The 20,893-nt window shown below is 39.9% G+C and overlaps 1 protein-coding gene across 7 annotated transcripts in view; it reads right to left on the bottom strand.

Annotated features, from left to right (window-relative positions):
- KIAA0232 (KIAA0232 ortholog) overlaps positions 1-20,893 on the bottom strand; it is a 98,944-nt gene that overhangs the window by 38,883 nt on the left and 39,168 nt on the right. For all 7 annotated transcript variants that reach the window (XM_032135254.2, XM_032135255.2, XM_058430054.1 and 4 more), the window contains 2 exons: positions 18,081-18,580; positions 1,955-2,092 (listed from right to left, as the gene is read on the bottom strand). In XM_032135254.2, the coding sequence (XP_031991145.1) occupies positions 1,955-2,092; positions 18,081-18,311 (369 nt within the window). In that variant the 5' untranslated portion in view covers positions 18,312-18,580. The remainder of the gene's footprint in view (positions 1-1,954; positions 2,093-18,080; positions 18,581-20,893) is intronic.

Below are 20,893 nucleotides of genomic sequence, written 5' to 3'. Positions count from 1 at the left end.
ACTTCAGACTGGGCTACAGAGCAAGACTCTGCCACAAAAAAAAAAAAAAGATGGGTAACTCACAGTCCTTGCGCCTAGTGAACATAGTCAAATGAATAATTGCAATTTTGGATGTGAGGGCCATGTTATTTGAGGTATACACGATGTATCATGAATATAAGCCAGAGGAGTCAGGCTTTCAGAGACAATTCTTTTTTTTAATTTTTTTGAGAAGGAGTCTCCCTCTGTCGAAAAGATGGGTAACTCATGGTCCTTGCGCCCAGTGAGCACAGTCAAATGAATAATTACAACTTAGGATGTGTGGGCCATGTTATTTGAGGTATACACAATGTATCATGAGTATATGGCCAGGGGAGTCAGGCTTTCAGAGACAATTCTTTTTTTATTTTCTTGAGATGGAGTCTCCCTCTGTCGCCCAGGTTGAAGTACAGTGGCACCATCCTGGCTCACTGCAACCTCTGCCTCCCAGGTTCAAGTGATTCTCCTGCCTCAGCCTCCCGAGTAGCTGGGATTTCAGGCATGCACCACCACGCCCAGCTAATTTTTGTATTTTTAGTAGAGATGGGGTTTCACTATGTTGGACCAGGCTGGTCTCGAACTCCTGAACTCAGGTGATCCGCCCACCTCGGCCTCCCGAAGTGCTGGGATTACAGGTGTTGTGCCACTGTTCCTGGCCTCAGAGATAATTAGGAGTTGGATGAGAACAGAAAGGTGGGAAACACTAAACAAGCCTTAAAAACCATTTACATCAGTGGCAGCCAGACAGAATAAACTTCTGCAGATTGTCAAAGATAACAAAGCCAACAATTGCAACACTAGACCATTCAACAATTAGTTCAGGAAGGAAGTTTCTGGAGGTCAGAATCCACTCAATTGGGCCTTGTAAAGGTACTTAAACCATACCTTCTCAAATAGCATGGTCAAAGCAAAATAATTCTTTCAGTAGTTATGATCTCACAGATAACATCTTAGAGTGAATAATAAAATAAGAATTCATAATATTAACTGCAAAAGATATTTTTTAATTATTTTGTTATTTCAGGAAACTGAAAGACATGAGAAATATTTTATATGAAATGCTAAAAGAATTAAATAATATTGTAATATTTTCTAAAAACAAAAAAATATATAAATCATATGCCAATATGGCACTTTTGAAGTGTTTGAACTGCTATTCCCTTCTAGGAATGTATCCAAATGTAATAATACAGACCACAGAAAAACCCCACATAAAATATTCTAGACAGCGTAACAGAAGAATCAAGAGGGGGCCGGGCGCGATGGCTCATGCCTATAATCTCAGCACTTTGGGAAGCCACAGTGGGCAGATCACCTGAGATCAGGAGTTCAAGACCAGCCTGGCCAACATGGTGAAACCCCATCTCTACTAAAAAATGCAAAAAAATCTGCCAGGCGTGGTGGCACGTGCCTATAGTTCTGGCTACTCAGGAGGCTGAGGCACAAGAATCACTTAAACCTGGGAGGCAGAGGCTGCAGTGAGTTGAGATCACACCACTGCACTCCAGCCTGGGCGACAGAGTGAGACACTGTCTTAAAAAAAAAAAAAAAAAAATCAAGAGCAAGGTAAACACCCAGTAATAAAGATTATATTATAATATTATACTGCTGTTGAAATATTATTTGATGAAATGCAACTTAGCCACTAAAAAGAATAAAGACAATGTAATAACAGGATGAAATAGTCAAGCTGGAAAAAGGATACAAAATTTTGTGTATACTCTTAATTAGAGTAGCACATATAAAAGAAAAGCTTATAAAACTTCAGAAAATATGGGAAAATACCATAAAGGAAAAGTGGTAATGTTCATGTTACTTGGTAAAATAAATAAGTAGTTTGTTTTCCCAGTTTTTGGAGGTCAAGCTGTCATATTTGTAAACTTAAAACACCCCTTCTTTTATTCTCTTAAGGGTTAGAAATAAAATGTAAACTTACTTCATCAGAAGCAGATCGAAGACACTGGACAGCAGCCTGTTTTTTCATTTCTTCTAGAGTTAGATCTGAACATTTTTTCTTACTCTTTCCCCATTTCTTATAAGCTCCTTTTTCCCAGCCCAGGAAGATGTCATTCTCCTGCAATGAAATTGCACCAGATTAAATGACCAGGGCTAACTTGGACACTACTATGTTCCACCTACCACACACGCTCAGTCACGAAAAGGCCCCTTGCATTTCCATAAGAGTTTTAGGATCGGCTTGCCTATTTCTGCGATGAAGGGAGCTGGCATTCCAAGAGGGATTGTACTGATTCTATAAAACAACTTGGGGTGTGTTGCCATCTTAATAGTATTGTTTTCTGATCACAAACATGGGATGTTTTCTATTTATTTAGGTCTTCTTTGATTTATTTCAAAGATGCTTTATAGTTTTTGGTGCACAAGTCTTGCACTTTTGTCAAAATTTTTAAGCATTATATTGTTTTTTATACTATTGCAAATGGAGTTTTTTCTTAATTTCATTCCTTAGGATTTTCTCTATATTCTATACAAGATCATGTTATATGTGACTAGAGTCTTACTTCTTCCTTTTCAATCTGGATGTCTTTTCCTTACCTAACTGCCCTGTTAATGCTGATTTACAAAAAAAGTTCATGTATTTCATCTTTGAAAATGTCTTCACACAAATAGAAATTGCCAAATGCTGGTATTAATCCACAAGCATGAGTTTAACTGAACATATTTGGTTAGAAGACATTTATAGAATCCTGTTAAATTCGTATCTTGATATTTGCCTTCTAGCATGTCAGTATATTGTAGATTAATATTAAGGAATGAAAGTTAATGAAAGCTCCTTGCTAACTTAAGTAGGCAAATAGACTTTGAGATAAAGAAATTTCCTTTGCACTGTGTATCAAGTATGAAAAATGCTGCTGGAAGAGCAGTTTGAGCCTGGACAAGTTACCCACGATAAATCTGGGTGGGGATGGAGATTTCACTTCTTGTTTTAACTTCTGACAGAATAAAAAATGTATGAAGCAGCCTGACATTATTTATGATTCAAACAATGTTAGAGTGACTTTATCACATTATTTAGGTTGAATTAAGAAACATCAAATCTGTAGCAAAAGCTACATAAACAATAGTATATTACACACACTTGTTTGCATTCTTTTTCGATTCAGCCTTCTCTGCCTCAGGCTGGTGCAATGGCAATCTCGGTCACCCACCCGTTCATCATTCTCTGTCTACCGTGGTCTCGATCTCCTGACCTCGTGATCTGCCCGCCTCGGCCTCCCAAAGTCCTGGGATTACAAGCGTGAGCCACCACGCCCGGCCGCATTCTGTTCTTTATACTTATATTTGAGAGGTCCCTCATGCTATTTTTTTCTGGCTTAATGTACTACGTTAATGTATCATAACTTAACCAAAATTTAACAGCATTGAATTGTTAATCACAGTTTAAAAAAATGAGTATAAAAAGAACCAAGATATTTCTATTTCACTTATTGTTATCCTTTTAGTCTCCTATCCTGTACTATTAAAAGTCTACTTATGGCTGGGAGCAATGGCTCATGCCTGTAATCCCAGCACTTTGGGAGGCAGAGGTGGGTGGATCACGAGGTTAGGAGTGTCTCAAAAAAAAAAAAAAAAAAAAAAAGTCTGCTTATACATAAACATAAAATATTAGACATTTGTCAAATAGTTACTCAGAAAGTCCTAATCTTAAAGAAAGAACATAATTATCAAGTACCAAAAGCGGATACAACTAAGGAACTCCCCAGCACGAGAGTCTATTATCAGGTACTTTTCTAGACACTACAGGGAGGTCATGTAAGGCTAGAGTTCTGATTGACTTTCCCATGCTGTCTTTATCAAAAGGGAGACTGGGAACTGGGGGAGAAAAAGCATATGCCACTTGGAAATACATCAGCAGTCACTGGAGGCTCGCTGCTGAGCATACGCCCCTGACTAACGGTGCCTAAATGACCAAAACCACAATGTGTCTGCATGGGATTAACACTACCCCCATCATCCCTTTGGCCACAAAGATTGGCTCAGAGAGAGGCACGTGGCCAATCAGAAATGCACATTTCATGGTTCTTGCTGGGAATGCAGGGAACATGACCTCTGGACAGTGTGTGAGAATATGATCCCAGAAGCATGCTCATTGTCACCGCCCTTTACCCTACAAGGAGCTGGCTGCAAAACCAAGCTGACAAAAAGAGGTAGGCAGAGAGGCAGAGCAGAAGCCTGAATGACACTGGGAAGCTCTGAATCAAACCTAGCAGGGGCCAGCCCAACTTCTGGACTTTCAGCTATTTGAGCCTTTTTTCCCCCTTAAGCCAATTTAGGCCAAACTTTGGGTTGCTTGTGAATGAGATACAGTCAGATTCTGAGGACAGCATTCAGTAATAAATCCACTGATATATTGCTCAAAAGAACCCCTATTTGCCCCTAAAAAATGAGCCGCTCCAATCAAACGAGCATAATTTCAGGTTAACTGTATTCCTGTTTTTCCTACTAGGTCTTCAGCCCACAGTGATGACCTCCTCACTGACCTCCCTGCCTTCAGTGGCCCAAGCCCGTCTGCCCACTGCCATGCCATTAAGTCCTGCTGGCTAACTCGATCTACAGGTCTTTAGTCTCTAGGACATAACTAGAAATGCCCTTGCACAGCACATCAGTCTCTTCAGGGCCTGTTTCCTGCAGGCCTGCCCCACTCTGACCTTCGACTACCCCCTCCTCAGCATACTCTTTTCTGACCTTACAGCATCAAGCCCCTCCTATTTCTGTGTCTTTGCACACACTATTCCTTTATACACACTATTCCTTTCTTCTTCCTTCAAGGTGATTCCTAAACTGGCAGTTGTCACTCAGGGACCATCCTTAGTTTTCTCTGTATTGATGCATTCACATTTGCACATAAAAGCAGAAATGTCAGTTTTAAAACATGGGATATTTATATTTAAAACTTCTGTATTCCATGAGAACATTTTACACACACAGAAAGTGTTAATGGTGTCTTGGGAAGTACAGGAATTTGTGTACCCATCGTTAGCACCAACTGTCACTCTGAAATTATTTTCACATTCCTTACGTGTAAAATTTTATATATTTTCTTCTGCCTAACGTAAGTGCTGATGCAAAATCTAAACCTGATGGTGATGGGAAAAAATTTAATCAATTTTCATATAAGAGCTAAAACTAATCTTATTAATCAACGTCATTCCTAGAAGCTTGAGAGGAAGAATCCTTAGCTTTATTTATTTTATTTCTGAGACAGAGTCTTGCTCTGTAACCCAGGCTGGAGTGCAGTGGCGTGATCTTGGCTCATTGCAACCTCTGCCTCCTGGGTTCAAGAGATTCTTGTGCCTCAGCCTGAGTAGCTGGGATTGCAGGCATGCGCCACCACACCTGGCTAATTTCTGTATTCTTAGTGGAGATGTGGTTTTGCCATGTTGGATGGGCTGGTCTTGAACTCCTGGCCTCAAGTGATCCGCCCGCCTCGGCCTCCCAGAGTGCTAGGATTACAGGCGTGAGCCACCTCACCTGGCCAGCTTTATTTATTTTAAATGTATCAATTCATAAACTACCAAAAACATGTATTAGCTTCAAGCAACCTTTATAACAATTTTGAAATGGACTTTGTCTCAAAAAAAAAAGCTGCTTTGAAAGTACAAGTCAGTTCCACCCCAACATCAATCCTCAGAGGTAACTACTGTCAACAGTTGGCATATTATCTTACCAGATTTATTTTAAATGTGGAATTTATCCCACATAGCAGAGTATATACAACGTAAATGTATAGTTTTAAGAATAATAACATATCAGGTAACAGTTAGACCTAGAATACTCCCAGTAACCTTAGAAGCCTCATCTGTCAAAAGCTATCTTTAGGCTGGGCATGGTGGCTCACATCTATAATCCTAGCAATTTGGGAGGTAGAGGTGGGCAGATCACTTGAGCCCAGGAGTTTGAGAACAGCCTGGCCAACATGGCGAAACTCTGTCTCCACAAAAAATACAAAAATTAGCCAGGCATGGTGGTGCCCACCTGTAGTCCCAGCTACTTGGGAGGCTGAGGTGGGAGAATTACTTGAGCCTGGGAGGCGGAGGCTGCAGTGAGCAGAGATCATGCCACTGTGCTCCAGTCTGGGTGACAGAGTAAGACCCTGTCTCAAAAAAAAAAAAAAAAAAAAAAGCTATCTTTGTTATCCTCATACTTACTAGTTTGGGTAAGATCTTTTAGAATGGAGATAATTTTTCTCAGAATCTGAAAGGTATTACTCCATATACTCTCAAATGCAACACCGTAAGTTAGAAATCCTAATCCTACAGAATGGGAGAAAATTTTTGCAATCTATCCATCTGACAAAGGGCTAATATCCAGAATCTACAAAGAACTGAAACAAATTTACAAGAAAAAAACAACCCCATCAAAAAGCGGGCAAAGGATATGAATAGACACTTCTCAAAAGAAGATATTTATGCAGCCAACAGACATATGAAAAAACGCTCATCATCACTGGCCACCAGAGAAATGCAAATCAAAACCACAATGAGATACCATCTCACACCAGTTAGAATGGTGATCATTAAAAAGTCAGAAAACAACAGGTGCTGGAGAAGATGTGGAGAAATAGGAATGCTTTTACACTGTTGGTGGGACTGTAAACTAGTTCAGCCATTGTGGAAGACAGTGTGGTGATCCCTCAAGGATCTACAACTAGAAATACCATTTGACCCAGCATTCCCCTTACTGGGTAGATACCCAAAGGATTATAAATCATGCTGCTATAAAGACACATGCACACACGTATGTTTACTGCGGCACTATTCACAATAGCAAAGACTTGGAACCAACCCAAATGTCCACCAATAATAGACTGGATAAAGAAAATGTGGCACATATACACCATGAAATACTATGCAGCCATAAAAAAGGATGAGTTCATGTCCTTTGCAGGGACACGGATGAAGCTGGAAACCATCATTCTCAGCAAAATATCACAAGGACAGAAAACCAAACACTTCATGTTCTCACTCATAAGTGGGAGCTGAATAATGAGAACACATGGACACAGGGAGGGGAACATCACACACCGGGGCCTGTTGGGAGGTGGGGAGCTGGGGGAGGGATAGCGTTAGGAGAAATACCTAATGTAAATGACAAGTTGATGGGTGCAGCAAATCAACATGGCACATGTATACCAATGTAACGAACCTGCACATTGTGCACATGTACTCTAGAACTTAAAGTATACTACTAATAAAAAATCCTAATTCTTTGGGTAAGGCTTGTTTTTTTCTTTGGAAAAATCGTAGCTGCTTCTTTGTCCCTGATGGTCTAAAATTTCAAAACCGAACACCTTCACAGAGTGGTGGTTCTACCATCAAGAGAGTGATGCTTCTTCCCCTTGAACCTGTGTGGGCTCCAGTCAGCTCAACAGAGTGCAATGGAAGTGATTCTATGTGACTTTCAAGGCTGGCCGGTAAAAGGCCTTAAGCTTCTACCTGATTCTCTTGGGCTACTCGCTTTGAGGGACCCAGCCAACCACATAAGCCTAGCTACCTCCTGACCCACAAGAAGAGGCTCTGGTCAACAATCCCAGCTGAGTCCGGCCCTCCAGCACACCTGCCAAGATGACAGACATGTCAGTAAAGCTATCTTGGGCCTTCCAACTCAGCCTATCTGTCAGCTGAGTACCAATGAGTGACTTTGGGTGAATCATCCAATTGAGCCCTGCCCAAATTCCTTACTTACAGATTCTGTCATATGATAGTGTTGTTGTTGTTTTAATGCTACTAAGTTTTGGGGTAGTTTCTTAGGCAACAACACTCTGCTCACAAATAAGAGTATTTCTTTTGTACTAAACAACTCTCTTTTAAACTCAAGAGAACCACCCCTACCCCTCCCATTATAACTTTTACAGTGAAGAAATCCAGGTTCATTCTATCTATATGTACCATCAAAAGATTTTTACTTCAGTTTCCTTAAATTTATTATTTTTTTAACCTGGTCATCACATCACAAAAAATAACAGTAATTGCCACTGGAATTTGTCAGTCCCTTTTCAAGGGACCCAATTGTGTCAAAGGTAATAATTACATCCAGAAATATTATAGTGACCATGTTTGCTAAACGCATAATTAGGATATATGGCAGGGCTAAGTATTTCAAATTGAGATTGTTAGGGTAAATGTTGGAAATACTGTATCAGCAGCTTATCTTTGCCTCTAACAAATGCATTAGCCTACCTGCTAGAAGAGGAGTAGTTAGTAGGAAAATAACTATTTGAAGGAAATGTTTGTATGAATAGTATGAATAGCAATAATAATAGCAATAGTCGTCAATATTTACTGAGCACTTCCCATGTGTCTAGTACTCTTCTAACTATATTATCAGTACATAAAATGATGCCCGGCACCTATATGGTCAATAAATGAATCTCCTTTAATCCTCAGTAACGATATTAGATATGCACATAATTTGTACAATTTATAAATGAAAAGACAGCTATAGTGCCAGCTACTTGGAAGGCTGAGACAGGAGGACCCTTGAGCCCAAGAGTTCGAGGCTCAGTGAGCTCTGAGAGACATTGCACTCCAGCCTGGGCGAAAGTAAGACCCTACCTCTAAAATAATAATAATAATAATAAAGAAATGGAGAGTCAGGCACAGAGATGTTAACTTGTCCAAGTCAGTGGTCTAAGTTGGAAAGTAAAGAAGGTGGGGTTAGAACCCAGGTCTTCAGACTCCAAGGCCTATGTTCTTAACAATGTGATACTGACTTACAGTAAGTGGGGGAAATCTCACAAGGGAAAGAGAGAACAGGAGACTGGGAGTCTGAAAGTCACTTGGGATAAAAGTCAAGGTGCTATTAAAGGAAATTTTGGTCTGGGTCAGTGGTACAAGTTTTTTCACCCTATAACCCTTCTGATATCTCCTGCTTAATTCTTCATGAATTATCCAGTGATGTATATGCTATTTTATACCTACTACCCAGACTGCTTTTTGTCATTATGGGAGTCAAAGTGAATACTGGCATGTATAGATTCTTCCATCAGTAGCATGAACACCTTCTTCTTCTTCTTTTTTTTTTTTTTTTTTTTGAGATGGAGTCTCACTCTGTTGCCTAGGCTGGAGTGCAGTGACACAATCATGGCTCACTGCAGCCTCGACCTCCCTGGGCTCAGCTGATCCTCCCACCTCAGACTCCCGAGCAGCTGAGATTACAAGCACACACCACCATGCCTGGCTAATTTTTGTATTATTTGTAGAGACAGGGTTTCTCCATGTTGCCCAGGCTAGTTTCAAACTCCTGGGCTCAAGTAATAGCATGGAATAATTCTTAGGAAGTTTTCAGGGATACGGAAGGTTCTAGAAAGATACTCCTGACCTTCTTCCTGGAGCTCTGAATGCTGATTTGAAATAAGAGAATAAAAATTGGAAGTGTTGTTTAAATGCAAATAACAATGCTTGTGATGTAGAAGGTTATTTAATTAAAATCTGTTGAATAAATGTTTGTTGAAATACAGCGTATGCAGTGACACACACGAGGAGCGCTTTATGGTTAGACTTTTATAGTTCCTATTGTTAAAGATTCTAATAAACTGTAACAGGAAACACCACAGATGCTAGCTTTTCAAGAAGCATAATGCTGAACAGGACACACTACAGGAGTATGTTACAAATAGGCTGAAGGAGCAAATGAGGTTTGTTGAATGGAGAAGGGATGAGTCTCGCCTAGCACTCAGGACTGGGATTATTATTATACAACCCGTGGGCAAATACAGATAATGTAATAATCCAGTTACATTTCTAGAAGGATGGACTCTGAGCTAAAAGGTACAATTTGATTAGGGGATTTAAAACAAGCAACAGTAACTTCTCTGCAGGGCAGGTCCCAGTGTGTGATTATGGGGTCTACACCCACTCCTAGCATGCTTCCCTCCTACACACAGTCACAGGCCTGAGAAAGAAGCATGTGGCTATCCATTTGTCTAATACGTATCTGAGCCTCTTGTATATTCCAGGAACTGTTTTAAGGGCTTCGAATCCAACAGAAAACATAGCAGAAAAGGTCCCCAACTTTGGCTGGGCATGGTGGCTCACTTCTGTAATCCCAGCACTTTGGGAGGCCAAGGCAGGCGGATCACTTGAGGTCAGGAGTTCGAGACCAGCCTGGCCAACATGGTGAAACCCCATCTCTACTAAAAATACAAAAATTAGCCAAGTGTGGTGGTGGGCACCTGTAATGCCAGCTACTCGGGTGGCTGAGGCAGGAGAATCGCTTGAACCCGGGAGGTGGAGGTTGCAGTGAGCCGAGATCACGCCACTACACTCCAGCCTAGGCAACACAGCAAGAGTCCCTCTCCAAAAAAAAAAAAAAAAAGGTCCCCCACTTCATGAATTACATATGCCAGTAGGGGAGACATAATTAAATCACAAGTAATCATATAATTTCAGGTAATAAAAAATGTCATGAAGAAAAATAAAGCAGGTAAGAGGACTGAGAATGGGAGGCTTCTATTTTAAATACAGTGGGTCAGGGAAAGACTGAGGATAAGACAAAATAGATATCAAAACCAAACTATGCCATTAAAAAATAAATACTCTCTTTTAAAAAGTAATTCGTGGCAGCACAACTCTCTTGCCTAGATTAACTAGAAAAGCCAGTAACGACACAAAGCCAAACCAAATCTACATCACCTGCTCCAGGGTATCAGAGCCCTGCTGAGATGCCAGGCCTTGAGAAGACAGTGAGTGCCAAGGGAAAGGTAGGTGTAGGCACAGGGCACTGACATCTGCAGCTGCTTCCTTCCTGGGTAAATGTGCTGACCTAGGTCCGGGACAAGAGGCTGAGAAAAAGGTGGCCCTTTAAAGAGGCAAAGAAAGCAGCAGAGCTTGGAGTGAACTCTTAGGGCCAGAGGGAGAACACCCGAGAACAGATGCCAGGATCCAAGCAAGAGGAAAGGGTCGGAAGCAGAGGCCACTCTGCTGGCCTCCCCTCTGAGCACGTGAGGAACTCTGAAGCTGTGTGGGACACGAGGGGGGCTTCTGGGTTGCCAGTAATCTTCCATTTCTGTGGGTGGCTATGGTTACAGGGATATGATCTTTGTGAAAATTCATCAAGTTGTACATTTTTCTGTATGCATTTTATGCCTCAATAAAAAGTTTAGGGAAAAAAACCTCTTATCCTTGTACAGAATCCATGGTTGTTCTCTATATGGAACAGTTAGTAAAGTTCTGGGAGTCCTAAGATCTAAAAAAGAAATCTAACCGTCCAACAACACCTAAAGCCATCACTCAGATGGAGGGGCCATCATGAAAGGGTACTTTCGGAGGCAGTCTGCAAAGAAAAAACTCCTAGAGAAAGACAACAAAATCGGCCGGGCGCAGTGGCTCACGCCTGTAATCCCAGCACTTTGGGAGGCCGAGGTGGGAGGATCACGAGGTCAAGAGTTCAAGACCAGCCTGACCAACATAGTGAAACCCCGTCTCTACTAAAAATACAAAAATTAGCTGGGCATAGTGGTGCGCGCCTGTAATCCCAGCTACTTGGGACACTGGGGCAGGAGAATCGCTTGAATCTGGGAGGCAGAGGTTGCAGTGAGCCGAGATTGCACCACTGCATTCCAGCCTGGGCGACAGGGCGAGACTCCATCTCAAAAAAATAATAATAATTTAAAAAAATTAAAAAAAGAGAAAGAAACAAAGCACTACTTTGTACAAAGGTAGCTAGACAGGACTTTTTTGGGGTGGTTCAGCATCCTACTCATTCCATATTTCCTTGGAGAATCATCCTCTCCAATTCTTAGTCCTTGTGGTTCCAGGTGCTTGTACCCTAGCCACCCAAGTCTTGTCACCACAGTGGTCAGGTCAGGAACAGTTCCATAGCAAAGCTGACCTATTAGGATGAGAAGCCTGCTCTTTCTGCTGGGCACACATACACAAAAAAGGGTGTGAGTCTGAGCTTACAGCAGGCAGGGTAGGGGTGAAGCTTGAGAATAAAGAAAACAGGCCAGGCATGGCAGCTCACACCTATAATCCCAGCACTTTGGGAGGCCAAGGTGGGTGGATCACTTGAGGCCAGGAGTTCGAGACCAGCCTGGCCAACATGGTGAAACCCTGTGTCTACTAAAAATATAAAAATTAGCCAGGCGTGGTAATGCACGCCTGCAATCCAGCTACTCAGAAGCCTAAGGCAGGAGAATCATTTGAACTCAGGAGGCAGAGGCTGCAGTGAGCTGAGATCGCCCCTGCACTCTAGCCTGGGCAACACAGTCAGTGTTTCATCTCAAAAAAAAAAAAAAAAAAAAAGACAACAGAGAAGGCAAGCTAAAAGACGGGGCACTGATTTTACTGTAGGCCCTGGATCAAGTTGCCACTGGGGTCAGCCCTAATTCCCAGATATTTCAAGTTTTTTAAACCAGTAAATGCTCCAAAATTTACTGACTGTGTGGCCTTGGCAAGCTATTTAACCACTGTCAGTATCTCCACCTATGAAATACAACTAATAACAAGATGGTGTAAGGAGGATTAAATGAGTTACTGTGAATGGAAAATGAGTGCCTGCAACAGTGGCTGGCACACAGTACATGATACACATGTGTTTGCTTTTACTATTACTTCTGTTTAAGCCAGATTGAGCTGGGTTTTCTGTTATCATCGCAGACTCCTAATAAGAATAATAAACAAAGAATGCATTTTGCTGAGAGCATCAATGTATAACAATACAAGAAAAGTTTTAAAAAAACTCTCAATGGTAGTTTAATTAGCTATAAAAGAAACAAAAGCATATTTGGGGTTATAAGAACAATACTGAAAGACACCCTCATCTGCTAGTGCATCCCTTCCCATCTGTGACAGATCATGGGGAGATCTGCTATCAACTATCAATCTAGCACAACCTCTAGGCAGGAATAGTTAACTCCCATTTTAAGTTATAATGTTACTGAAGTTCTCCTTTCAGTCATTTTTGAGTAAGACTGTAAAACGTTTTAAACTAACGTAACAAATGTGTTGTAAGATGTACAGGATCTAAGCTTAATGCTCCAGGTCACCAGTCGATACACATTGCCATGCCATTCACTTTCAGGCTGTGGGAGCTTAATACTTACTTTCGAGGTTTGGCTTGCAGACTGAGTAAGGCAATCCTTACATATGAAATGGCTGGTGCTGCATCTTACATGCTGTGATGTTCCTTATGTGACTAGGCTACTGATTTTTAAAAGATGGAAGGCACTGTAGTAAAATGTCAACTACTAAATGTAGACGGGATAATTGAGTTAGGAAAATCACTTTTCAACCACCCAACTAATAACTGATTCAGGCAAGAAACATCAATGGAGTAAAAGTATCGAAGTCTCCCTGCACAGATCGCTTATTCATTACAAGGAGAAACCTGGTGGACACCATCTGAACCATGATAAAGCAAGTCAGAGTCTCCAAGAATGATACAGACTGTCGTCACTGGCCCTCTAATGTGATATGCAGAAAAAAAGGAAACATCATTATGCAATGCTACTACCATAAACACACAAGCCAACTCTAAACACGCGGAAATATCTGAAAAACCCAAATTAAGGGATGTTTTCCAAAACTGGCCTGGACTCTCCAAAAGTGTCAATGTCATGAGACGCAAAGGAAGAACAAGGAATTATTACAGATGAAAGGAGATTAAGGAGATGTGGCAATTAAAGTTGACGATGCATAATCTCAAACTAGATACTAGATGAGGGAGAAAACTGCAATGAGAAACAGTATTGGGACAGGTGACAAAAACTGAATATTGACTGTATATCTGACAATCAAGTTTTATCAATGCTAATTTTCCTGAATTTTGTAATTGTAATATGACTAAGGGAAAGTCTTGGATCTTAAAAAGTACATGCTAGTTTACTCAGAGAGGTCAGCATGAAGAGAAGACAGAAATAAAGCAAAAGTAGAAGATGAAGAGAAGTGGGCTAAAGGGTACAAACATACACTTAAACAGAAGGAGTCACTTCTAGTATTCAACAGTATGGTAGGGAGACTATAGCTAACAATATTTATTGTATATTTCAAAATAGCTAGAAAAGAATTGGACTATTTCCAACATGAAGAAAAGATAAATGTTTAAGGAGACAGGTAACTCAAATACCCTGATTTGATCATAGCATCTTATGTGATACTATCAAAGTATCACAATACCCACAAATATGTACAACTATTATATATCAATAAAAAAAAGCAAACGTGAAAATACTAACAATTGATGACTGAAGAAAACATGAGAGTTCTCTGTACTATCTTAGCTGTTCTTCTGAGGTCCGAAATTATTTCATTTTAAAAAGTTAAATTTATTTATTTTTTAAGAGACAGGGTCTCGCTGTGTTTCCCAGGCTGGAGTGCAGCGTCATGATCACTGCTCACTGCAGCCTTCACCCCCCAGGCTCAAGCAATCCTCCCATCTCAGCCTCCCAAGTTGCTGGGACTACAGGTAAACCCCACTGCGTCCAGATAATTTTTTTTTAAGAGATGGGGTCTCACTATGTTGCCCAGGCTGGTTAAACTTTTTTTTAAAAAAGATTAATATACGATTTCTGCCCATAAGGATGTTATAACCTACTGAGAAACAGAATACATTCCAGTAACGATAATGAAAAGCTTTACAGTAAAATATTATCAAGTTTGGTAGAAGACATTGCTTTCATCAGAAATTATCAGAAAAAGTTTCAGAGACAGAGGTGACCTAGGCTTTGAAAGATGGGTAAGAAAAGCAATTTATATAAAATGAAAGTGATATGTAGTGATTTCCTGATTATCTTAGAATATACTTCCCAGACAGAGTAATCATGACCAAAAAAAAAAAAAAAAAGAAACATTTGTGGAAATAAAACTACTGGCACAGTGATGGTATCTCCATATCACAAGGCAGTTGTTCTCTGGAACTACATTGTAACCAGCCCACCACCACAACTGTGTTTATAACCCTGCCCAAATTAGAGGTTTATAGATGATTCAGCCTTAAACAAGACTAGGATCTGATAAGCTTTACTTTCTTATCATCCTGCACAACTGAGACCAAACTGATGCATAAAATCTGTTTCAGAACTCAAGAGCACTGTGTGTTTGCTTTAGCCTAAAACAGAAAAGTGATGGGTCTTAAAACTGGCCACTCACGGCTAGACTAACTCAAGGACTAAGGGGTGAGCGAAGATGTGAGGAAATGAACACCCAGGAGTAGAGTAGTTTGGCCTCCACTCGAGGGGCTGCGTTATCACAAGCATGAGCCAGAGATCAGGAAAGGTGGCACACATCTTCACCCAGGTCTGTCAGCCTTGCTGTTAGCTGGAGTTCTGAATGACAGAAGCTAAGGCCCCTTCCACTCTCCTTACTCTTGCTAGAAGAGAACCATCCTTGGCTTCTGCATCCTCTCTGCCTGGGGAAAGAGTAAGCACATCCTCCCTTTGAGTCAGGCATCTGGCTTTTGCCACCTTTAACAAGGGACTGTAACTTCATGGAAAAGCAACGCAGGGGCTAAAGGATTCTCAAGTCATGTCTTACTAAAACAGGTATCATTTAAAATTTGACCTTCTGCATTGGCATGGGATCTGGCACACATGGCTGTTACTCTGGACCAAGTAGAAAAGTATTTTAGGGCCTTTTATTTCCCTATGGATTCTCCTTGTAACTCCAGACATGTTATGTTTTCCCTAACCTTTATCTGTCCTGTGTCCTGAGAAATGAACCAGAACTCTGGAGGAAGGATCAAACACAGCTGCAGATACTGATAGTTCATCTTATCTCTGACCACAACCCCCTAGAGCTAGTAAAGAAACCAGAGGATTCACAAGTCTGATCAGACATGTGATTGACTATAATCTTATTAACATCTGGCCTGTTTTATCCTGTATGTCCTGTAGCACCCAGCACATACTTTGTGCTAGTAAATTTATTGGTGTTGATTAAATATTCTAGACTGATATAGCTGACATACAACTCTTAAGAAATGAGAAGTTCAAGTCCTACCAAAAAACTATTCTTTCCAGCCTAGGCAACAGAGATATCGTTTTTTAAAAATTAGCTGGGTGGGGTGCCACACACATGTGGTCCCAGCTACTCAGGAGACAGACGCAGGAAGATCGCTTGAGCCCAGGAGGTTAAGACTGCAGTGAGCTATGATCACGCCACTGCACTCCAGCCTGAGCAAAAGAGCAAGACCCTGTCTCAAAAAAAAAAAACAAAAAAAAAAACCAAAAAAAAAAAAAAACACCACTCCCTATGAGTACATGCTTACAATAAAGTACGTAATTTTTGAATGATGAGAAACATTTTCCTCATTTCTGGAAATAAAAGTCCTTCCATGTTTGTAGATTTAACGTATTACTTGCCCGTAAAGGAGCATATTTGACATTTACCAGAAAGATGACGGCAAATAACAGAGCTCTCGTAAGGAAATTACACAAAATACTGACCACCGAAATAACACATTTGCTGATTATTAGGTTATAAGTGAATCCCTTCAAAACCTTACTTGAACTAATGCCAGCCAAGGCAGCAAGCAACCGGGAAGCAAGAAAAATGCCGCTGTGTCCAGCCAGACATGATGAGAAACCCTTCTCATCAAACATGCTCTGCACAACTGAGGTATAAAACATGTTAAGCTGGCTGGAAAGAGTAGCTCCCATTTGTAATGCCAGCACTTTGGGAGGCTGAGGTGGGAGGACTGCTTGAGCCCAGGAGTTCAAGGCGTCAGTGAGCTATGATCACACCAATGCACTCCAGCCTGGGTGACAGAGCAAGACCCTGTCTCAAAAAAAAAAAAAAAAAAAAAAAAAAAGTTAAGCATCTCGGTGAAATCCTCTGTATGTGTTATTTATAGGACCTTGAAGCTTTTTTGTGTGGTTTGGAGGGGCAAAGCCAATTTCTTCTGACAATGAAACTCTTCCTGCTTTCAGTGTGGGTAATGATGGTTTAAAACAGCAACAAAAACTGCCCACAAAATACCTCCTTCTTTTTATTGTCTATAAAAACCAAAAGATTTTATGTGAAATTTGTAGACAGAAGTCACCCAGAGCCCATTTATTCACTACTGATGACTCTGGTTCCCTCTGGCAGGCCTCACTTTCAGTAGCTCCTCTTAAGAATGAGACTGAGGTTAAGATTTTTTTCAAGAACCTGTATTTGGTTTCTCTTTCTCTCTCTCTCTCTCCCTCTCCCTCTCTCCCTCTCTCTCTCTCTCTCTCTCTCTCATGTATGCGTGCAAGAGAGAGACAGGGTCTTGCTCTGTTGCCAAGGCTGGAGTGCAATGGCACAATCATGGCTCACTGCAGCTTTGACTTCCTGGGCTCAAGTGATCCTCCCATCTCAGCCTCCTGAGTAGCTACAGACTACAGGCACATGCCACCATGCCTGGCTAATTTTTTAATACTTTTTGTAGAGACTGGGTTCTATGTTGCCAAAGCTGGTCTCAAACTCCTGGTTTAAAGGGATCCTCCCGCCTCGGCCTCCCAAAGTGTTGGGATTGTAAGTGTGAACCACCATACCCAGCCCAATTTCTCACTATAAACTCAGCATCAAAGTCAAATAAAATGTGTAATGACCAACTTGCAAGGTGACACCCTGACTTATAGCAAAATTGTGTGCTTTATTGAACTTTAAGTCTACTGATTTGTCATACATACTGACTAATAAGCAGTTAAACATCATTCTTGCAGATAAAATACAATATTAAATTTGGAATGGTAAGAAGTATAACAGACGCAATGTTTAAATATCTATTCATAATGTGTGAGTCTTCTAAATAGTAGAAATCAACATTCTAGAGCACTGCTACTCAAAGGTAGCAGGTCACCAAACTATGACCAGTCCATGACAAGATCTGGAGTCTATGCCAAAACGTAAGCAACAGTGAGAAAGTCTAGCTATGGAGAAAATAACTGCACTTAACAGGGTGCTCGGTGACACAGGCTGATTGACACTCCAAGGCAATCTTACCATCTGGTCACTGACAGGTTAAATGTTTGCATACACACATGAGTAGCTCAGTTTTAAAGTATAAAAGTGCTTGTTTAAGAGGAATGTATACATACAGATACAATCAGTTTTCACAAAACACTTAAAATATGTAAATACCTGTTCCTGCAGGTCGTAGTCATAGCTGTCATGCAGCAGAAGACTGAGGACATACCGAGTGTAAATCATGGCATCAATGCCACATTTCTCGAGCTCTTGTCCCAGCCAGGTCTGCACTGGACCCAAAGCATGAAGCAGAGACATTTCAGAAACAGACACAGGGCCTGGATAAGAACTTGAGGAGCTTTCAGATGGCAAACCATCCACAACAACTGTACAGATAGGGTACATGAATTTAGGTTGCCGACATCCTTAAAATGTGAAGCATTTTCTGCAGTTGATATTCTGTTGGTATCTGGAGGGGATTTTCACTCCAGTAAAAAGGAGAGATGCTTGACATGTAGGATAAGCATTTATTTTTGCTGGTAGTCAGCCACCTAAAACAGACTTTCCCTCTTCAGGCATGACTAATGAATCAACATCCTGATAGCAACATATATGTAGATGTGATTTTCTACTTTAATTTCACATTGAGGCCAAATGGAAGTCTCCGGCAGAACCTACAAAAATGAGAGAGGAAAAAAAGTATGCATTATATATAAATAATAAATTATAGACCTTTTGAGGAAAAAAAAGTCAAATAAACTGTCCCTCTTTATTAAAATATTTTTGGTATCTTAGAACACTGATTTTTCCCTCCTATAATCTTTGATATTTTAAACTTCTAAAATGAATCCAGGCACTGTGGTACCTTCCTGTGTACCAGTAAGCTGGAAGGCTGAAGCAGGAAGACTGCTTGAACCCAGGAGTGCGAGGCTGTCCTGCACCATGACTGTGCCTATGAATAACCCCTGTGCTCCAGTGTGGGGAACATATTGAGACCTTGTCTTTATAAATAAATTTTTTAAAAAACTTAAAACAACATTGTGAACTTTTAAAAAGCTTAGTATCATTTAAAATAAATGAAAATTCAGGAGGTGATGCTCTGCTTCTGCTCAATTATACCAATTTTTTTTTTTTTTTTTTTGCTATCTCAAGAGATTGGACTAGTAAAATTTTGTTTCTGTAATGCTGAAAAACTTAACTAATAAATCACTAGTTCATATCTAAGTATAACAGAAATAAGTAGATGAAGAGTAATTTCATTGAAACATGGGTAAAAAAATTAGTTCTTTATGTTTTATACAAGTAATCAATTACTTTGTAAGGCTCGAAACTTTAGGACTGGTCATCTCTGACTTCATACAAATAAAGGTGGAGCACCAATCTGTTTTACAGCCAGGCTATACTATTATACCTATTGAAACTTGTCTTCTTATATACCTAGGTTGAATTTCTTAGTTTTTATGACAGATGACACACTTTTAGTTCAATAGCTTTCCCCCAAATTAACATACTTTCAATATGTGAAAGTAATCTAACAATGGCTTTATTAAATCGTAATATTACTTATATTAGAGTTCTGGTTAATTAACAAACCACCAGAAAATGAAAACTAATATAATGAAAGGTAAACCTCCTAAACTCAACTTTTGCATGAATTTTAACAGATAATAAGAGGGCTACCAAAAATTACTTTCAAAGTATTGTTAATAAATGTTAGTAAAAGCATCAAGTCGGAAAGACAAATACCATTACCCAAAGATTTAAGACTGAGTTTCTTGCATTTATCTATCACTATGTAGTAAATTTTACACACATTAAATACAAAGACAACAGTTTTAAGTTCACCACGGGACTAAGTTACTAAATTAATGTGTCACTAATACATGTTTTGCTACTTTTAAAATCCTCTCTACTATATTATCTTTTCTGAATTATGACAACTAGATAAATTAAAGCAAAGATTTTCTGTAACTTTCACCAGCTGAACTTTTCCAACTGACTTTCAAAACATTTTCCGTAATTCATTTAACATTTGGATCTCAGGATGCCAGAGAGATTGTCAATTAAATAACACACTCAATTCTGGAGATGTGCAAGAAATATGAAGAAAACGACCCCTAGAACACTATAATAAAATTACTCAAACTTGTCATAATCAGAAAAATTTTAAAGCACTCAGAGAAAAAAGAAACATTAAATATAGCAAACAAAAGATAAGTATGACCTCAGTTTTCTTGTTGGAAACAATACAAGTGAGCAGATAATAGAGCAAAAGCTTTAAAGTACTAAAAGAAAAAAAAAACTGTCAACCTAGAATTCTATACTCATTGAAAGTGTCTTTCAAAAAGATACTTGCACACTCATATTTATAGCAGCACAATTTGCTATTGCAAAAATATGGAACCAGCCCAAATGCCCATCAATCAATGAGGGGATAAAGAAATTGTGGTATATGTGTGTGTATATATATATATATACACACACACACACACACACACACACACACATATATACATACGTGTATATATGTGTGTATATATATATATACACCATGGACTACTACTCAGCCACAAAAAGGAACGAAATAATGGCATTTGCAGTGACCCTGATGGAACTAGAGACCATTATTCTAAGTGAAGTAATATAGGAATAGAAAACCAAACACTGTGTGTTTTCACTCACAAGCAGGAGCTAAGCTATGAGGATGCAAAGGCATAAGAATGATACTAGCGGACTTTGGGAACTCGGCGGGGAAAGGGTGGAAGACGGGTAAGGAATAAAAGACTACAAACTGGGTAGAGTGTATGCTGCTCAGGTGATGGGTGCACCAAAATCTCAGAAATCACCACTAAAGGACTTACTCATGTAACCAATCACCACCTGTTCCCCAAAAACCTATGGAAATAAAAAATAAAAATAAAAAGCAAAAAATTAAAAACTTTCAAAATGAAAGTGAAACAAATACTTTTTCTGATATGCAAAAACTG

This window comes from Hylobates moloch, unplaced genomic scaffold (assembly GCF_009828535.3).
Source record: "Hylobates moloch isolate HMO894 unplaced genomic scaffold, HMol_V3 SCAFFOLD_17, whole genome shotgun sequence".
Classification (NCBI taxonomy): Eukaryota; Metazoa; Chordata; class Mammalia; order Primates; family Hylobatidae; genus Hylobates; species Hylobates moloch.
Note: the sequence above shows the minus strand (reverse complement) of the source record. Positions and strands in the feature narration are given on the sequence as shown.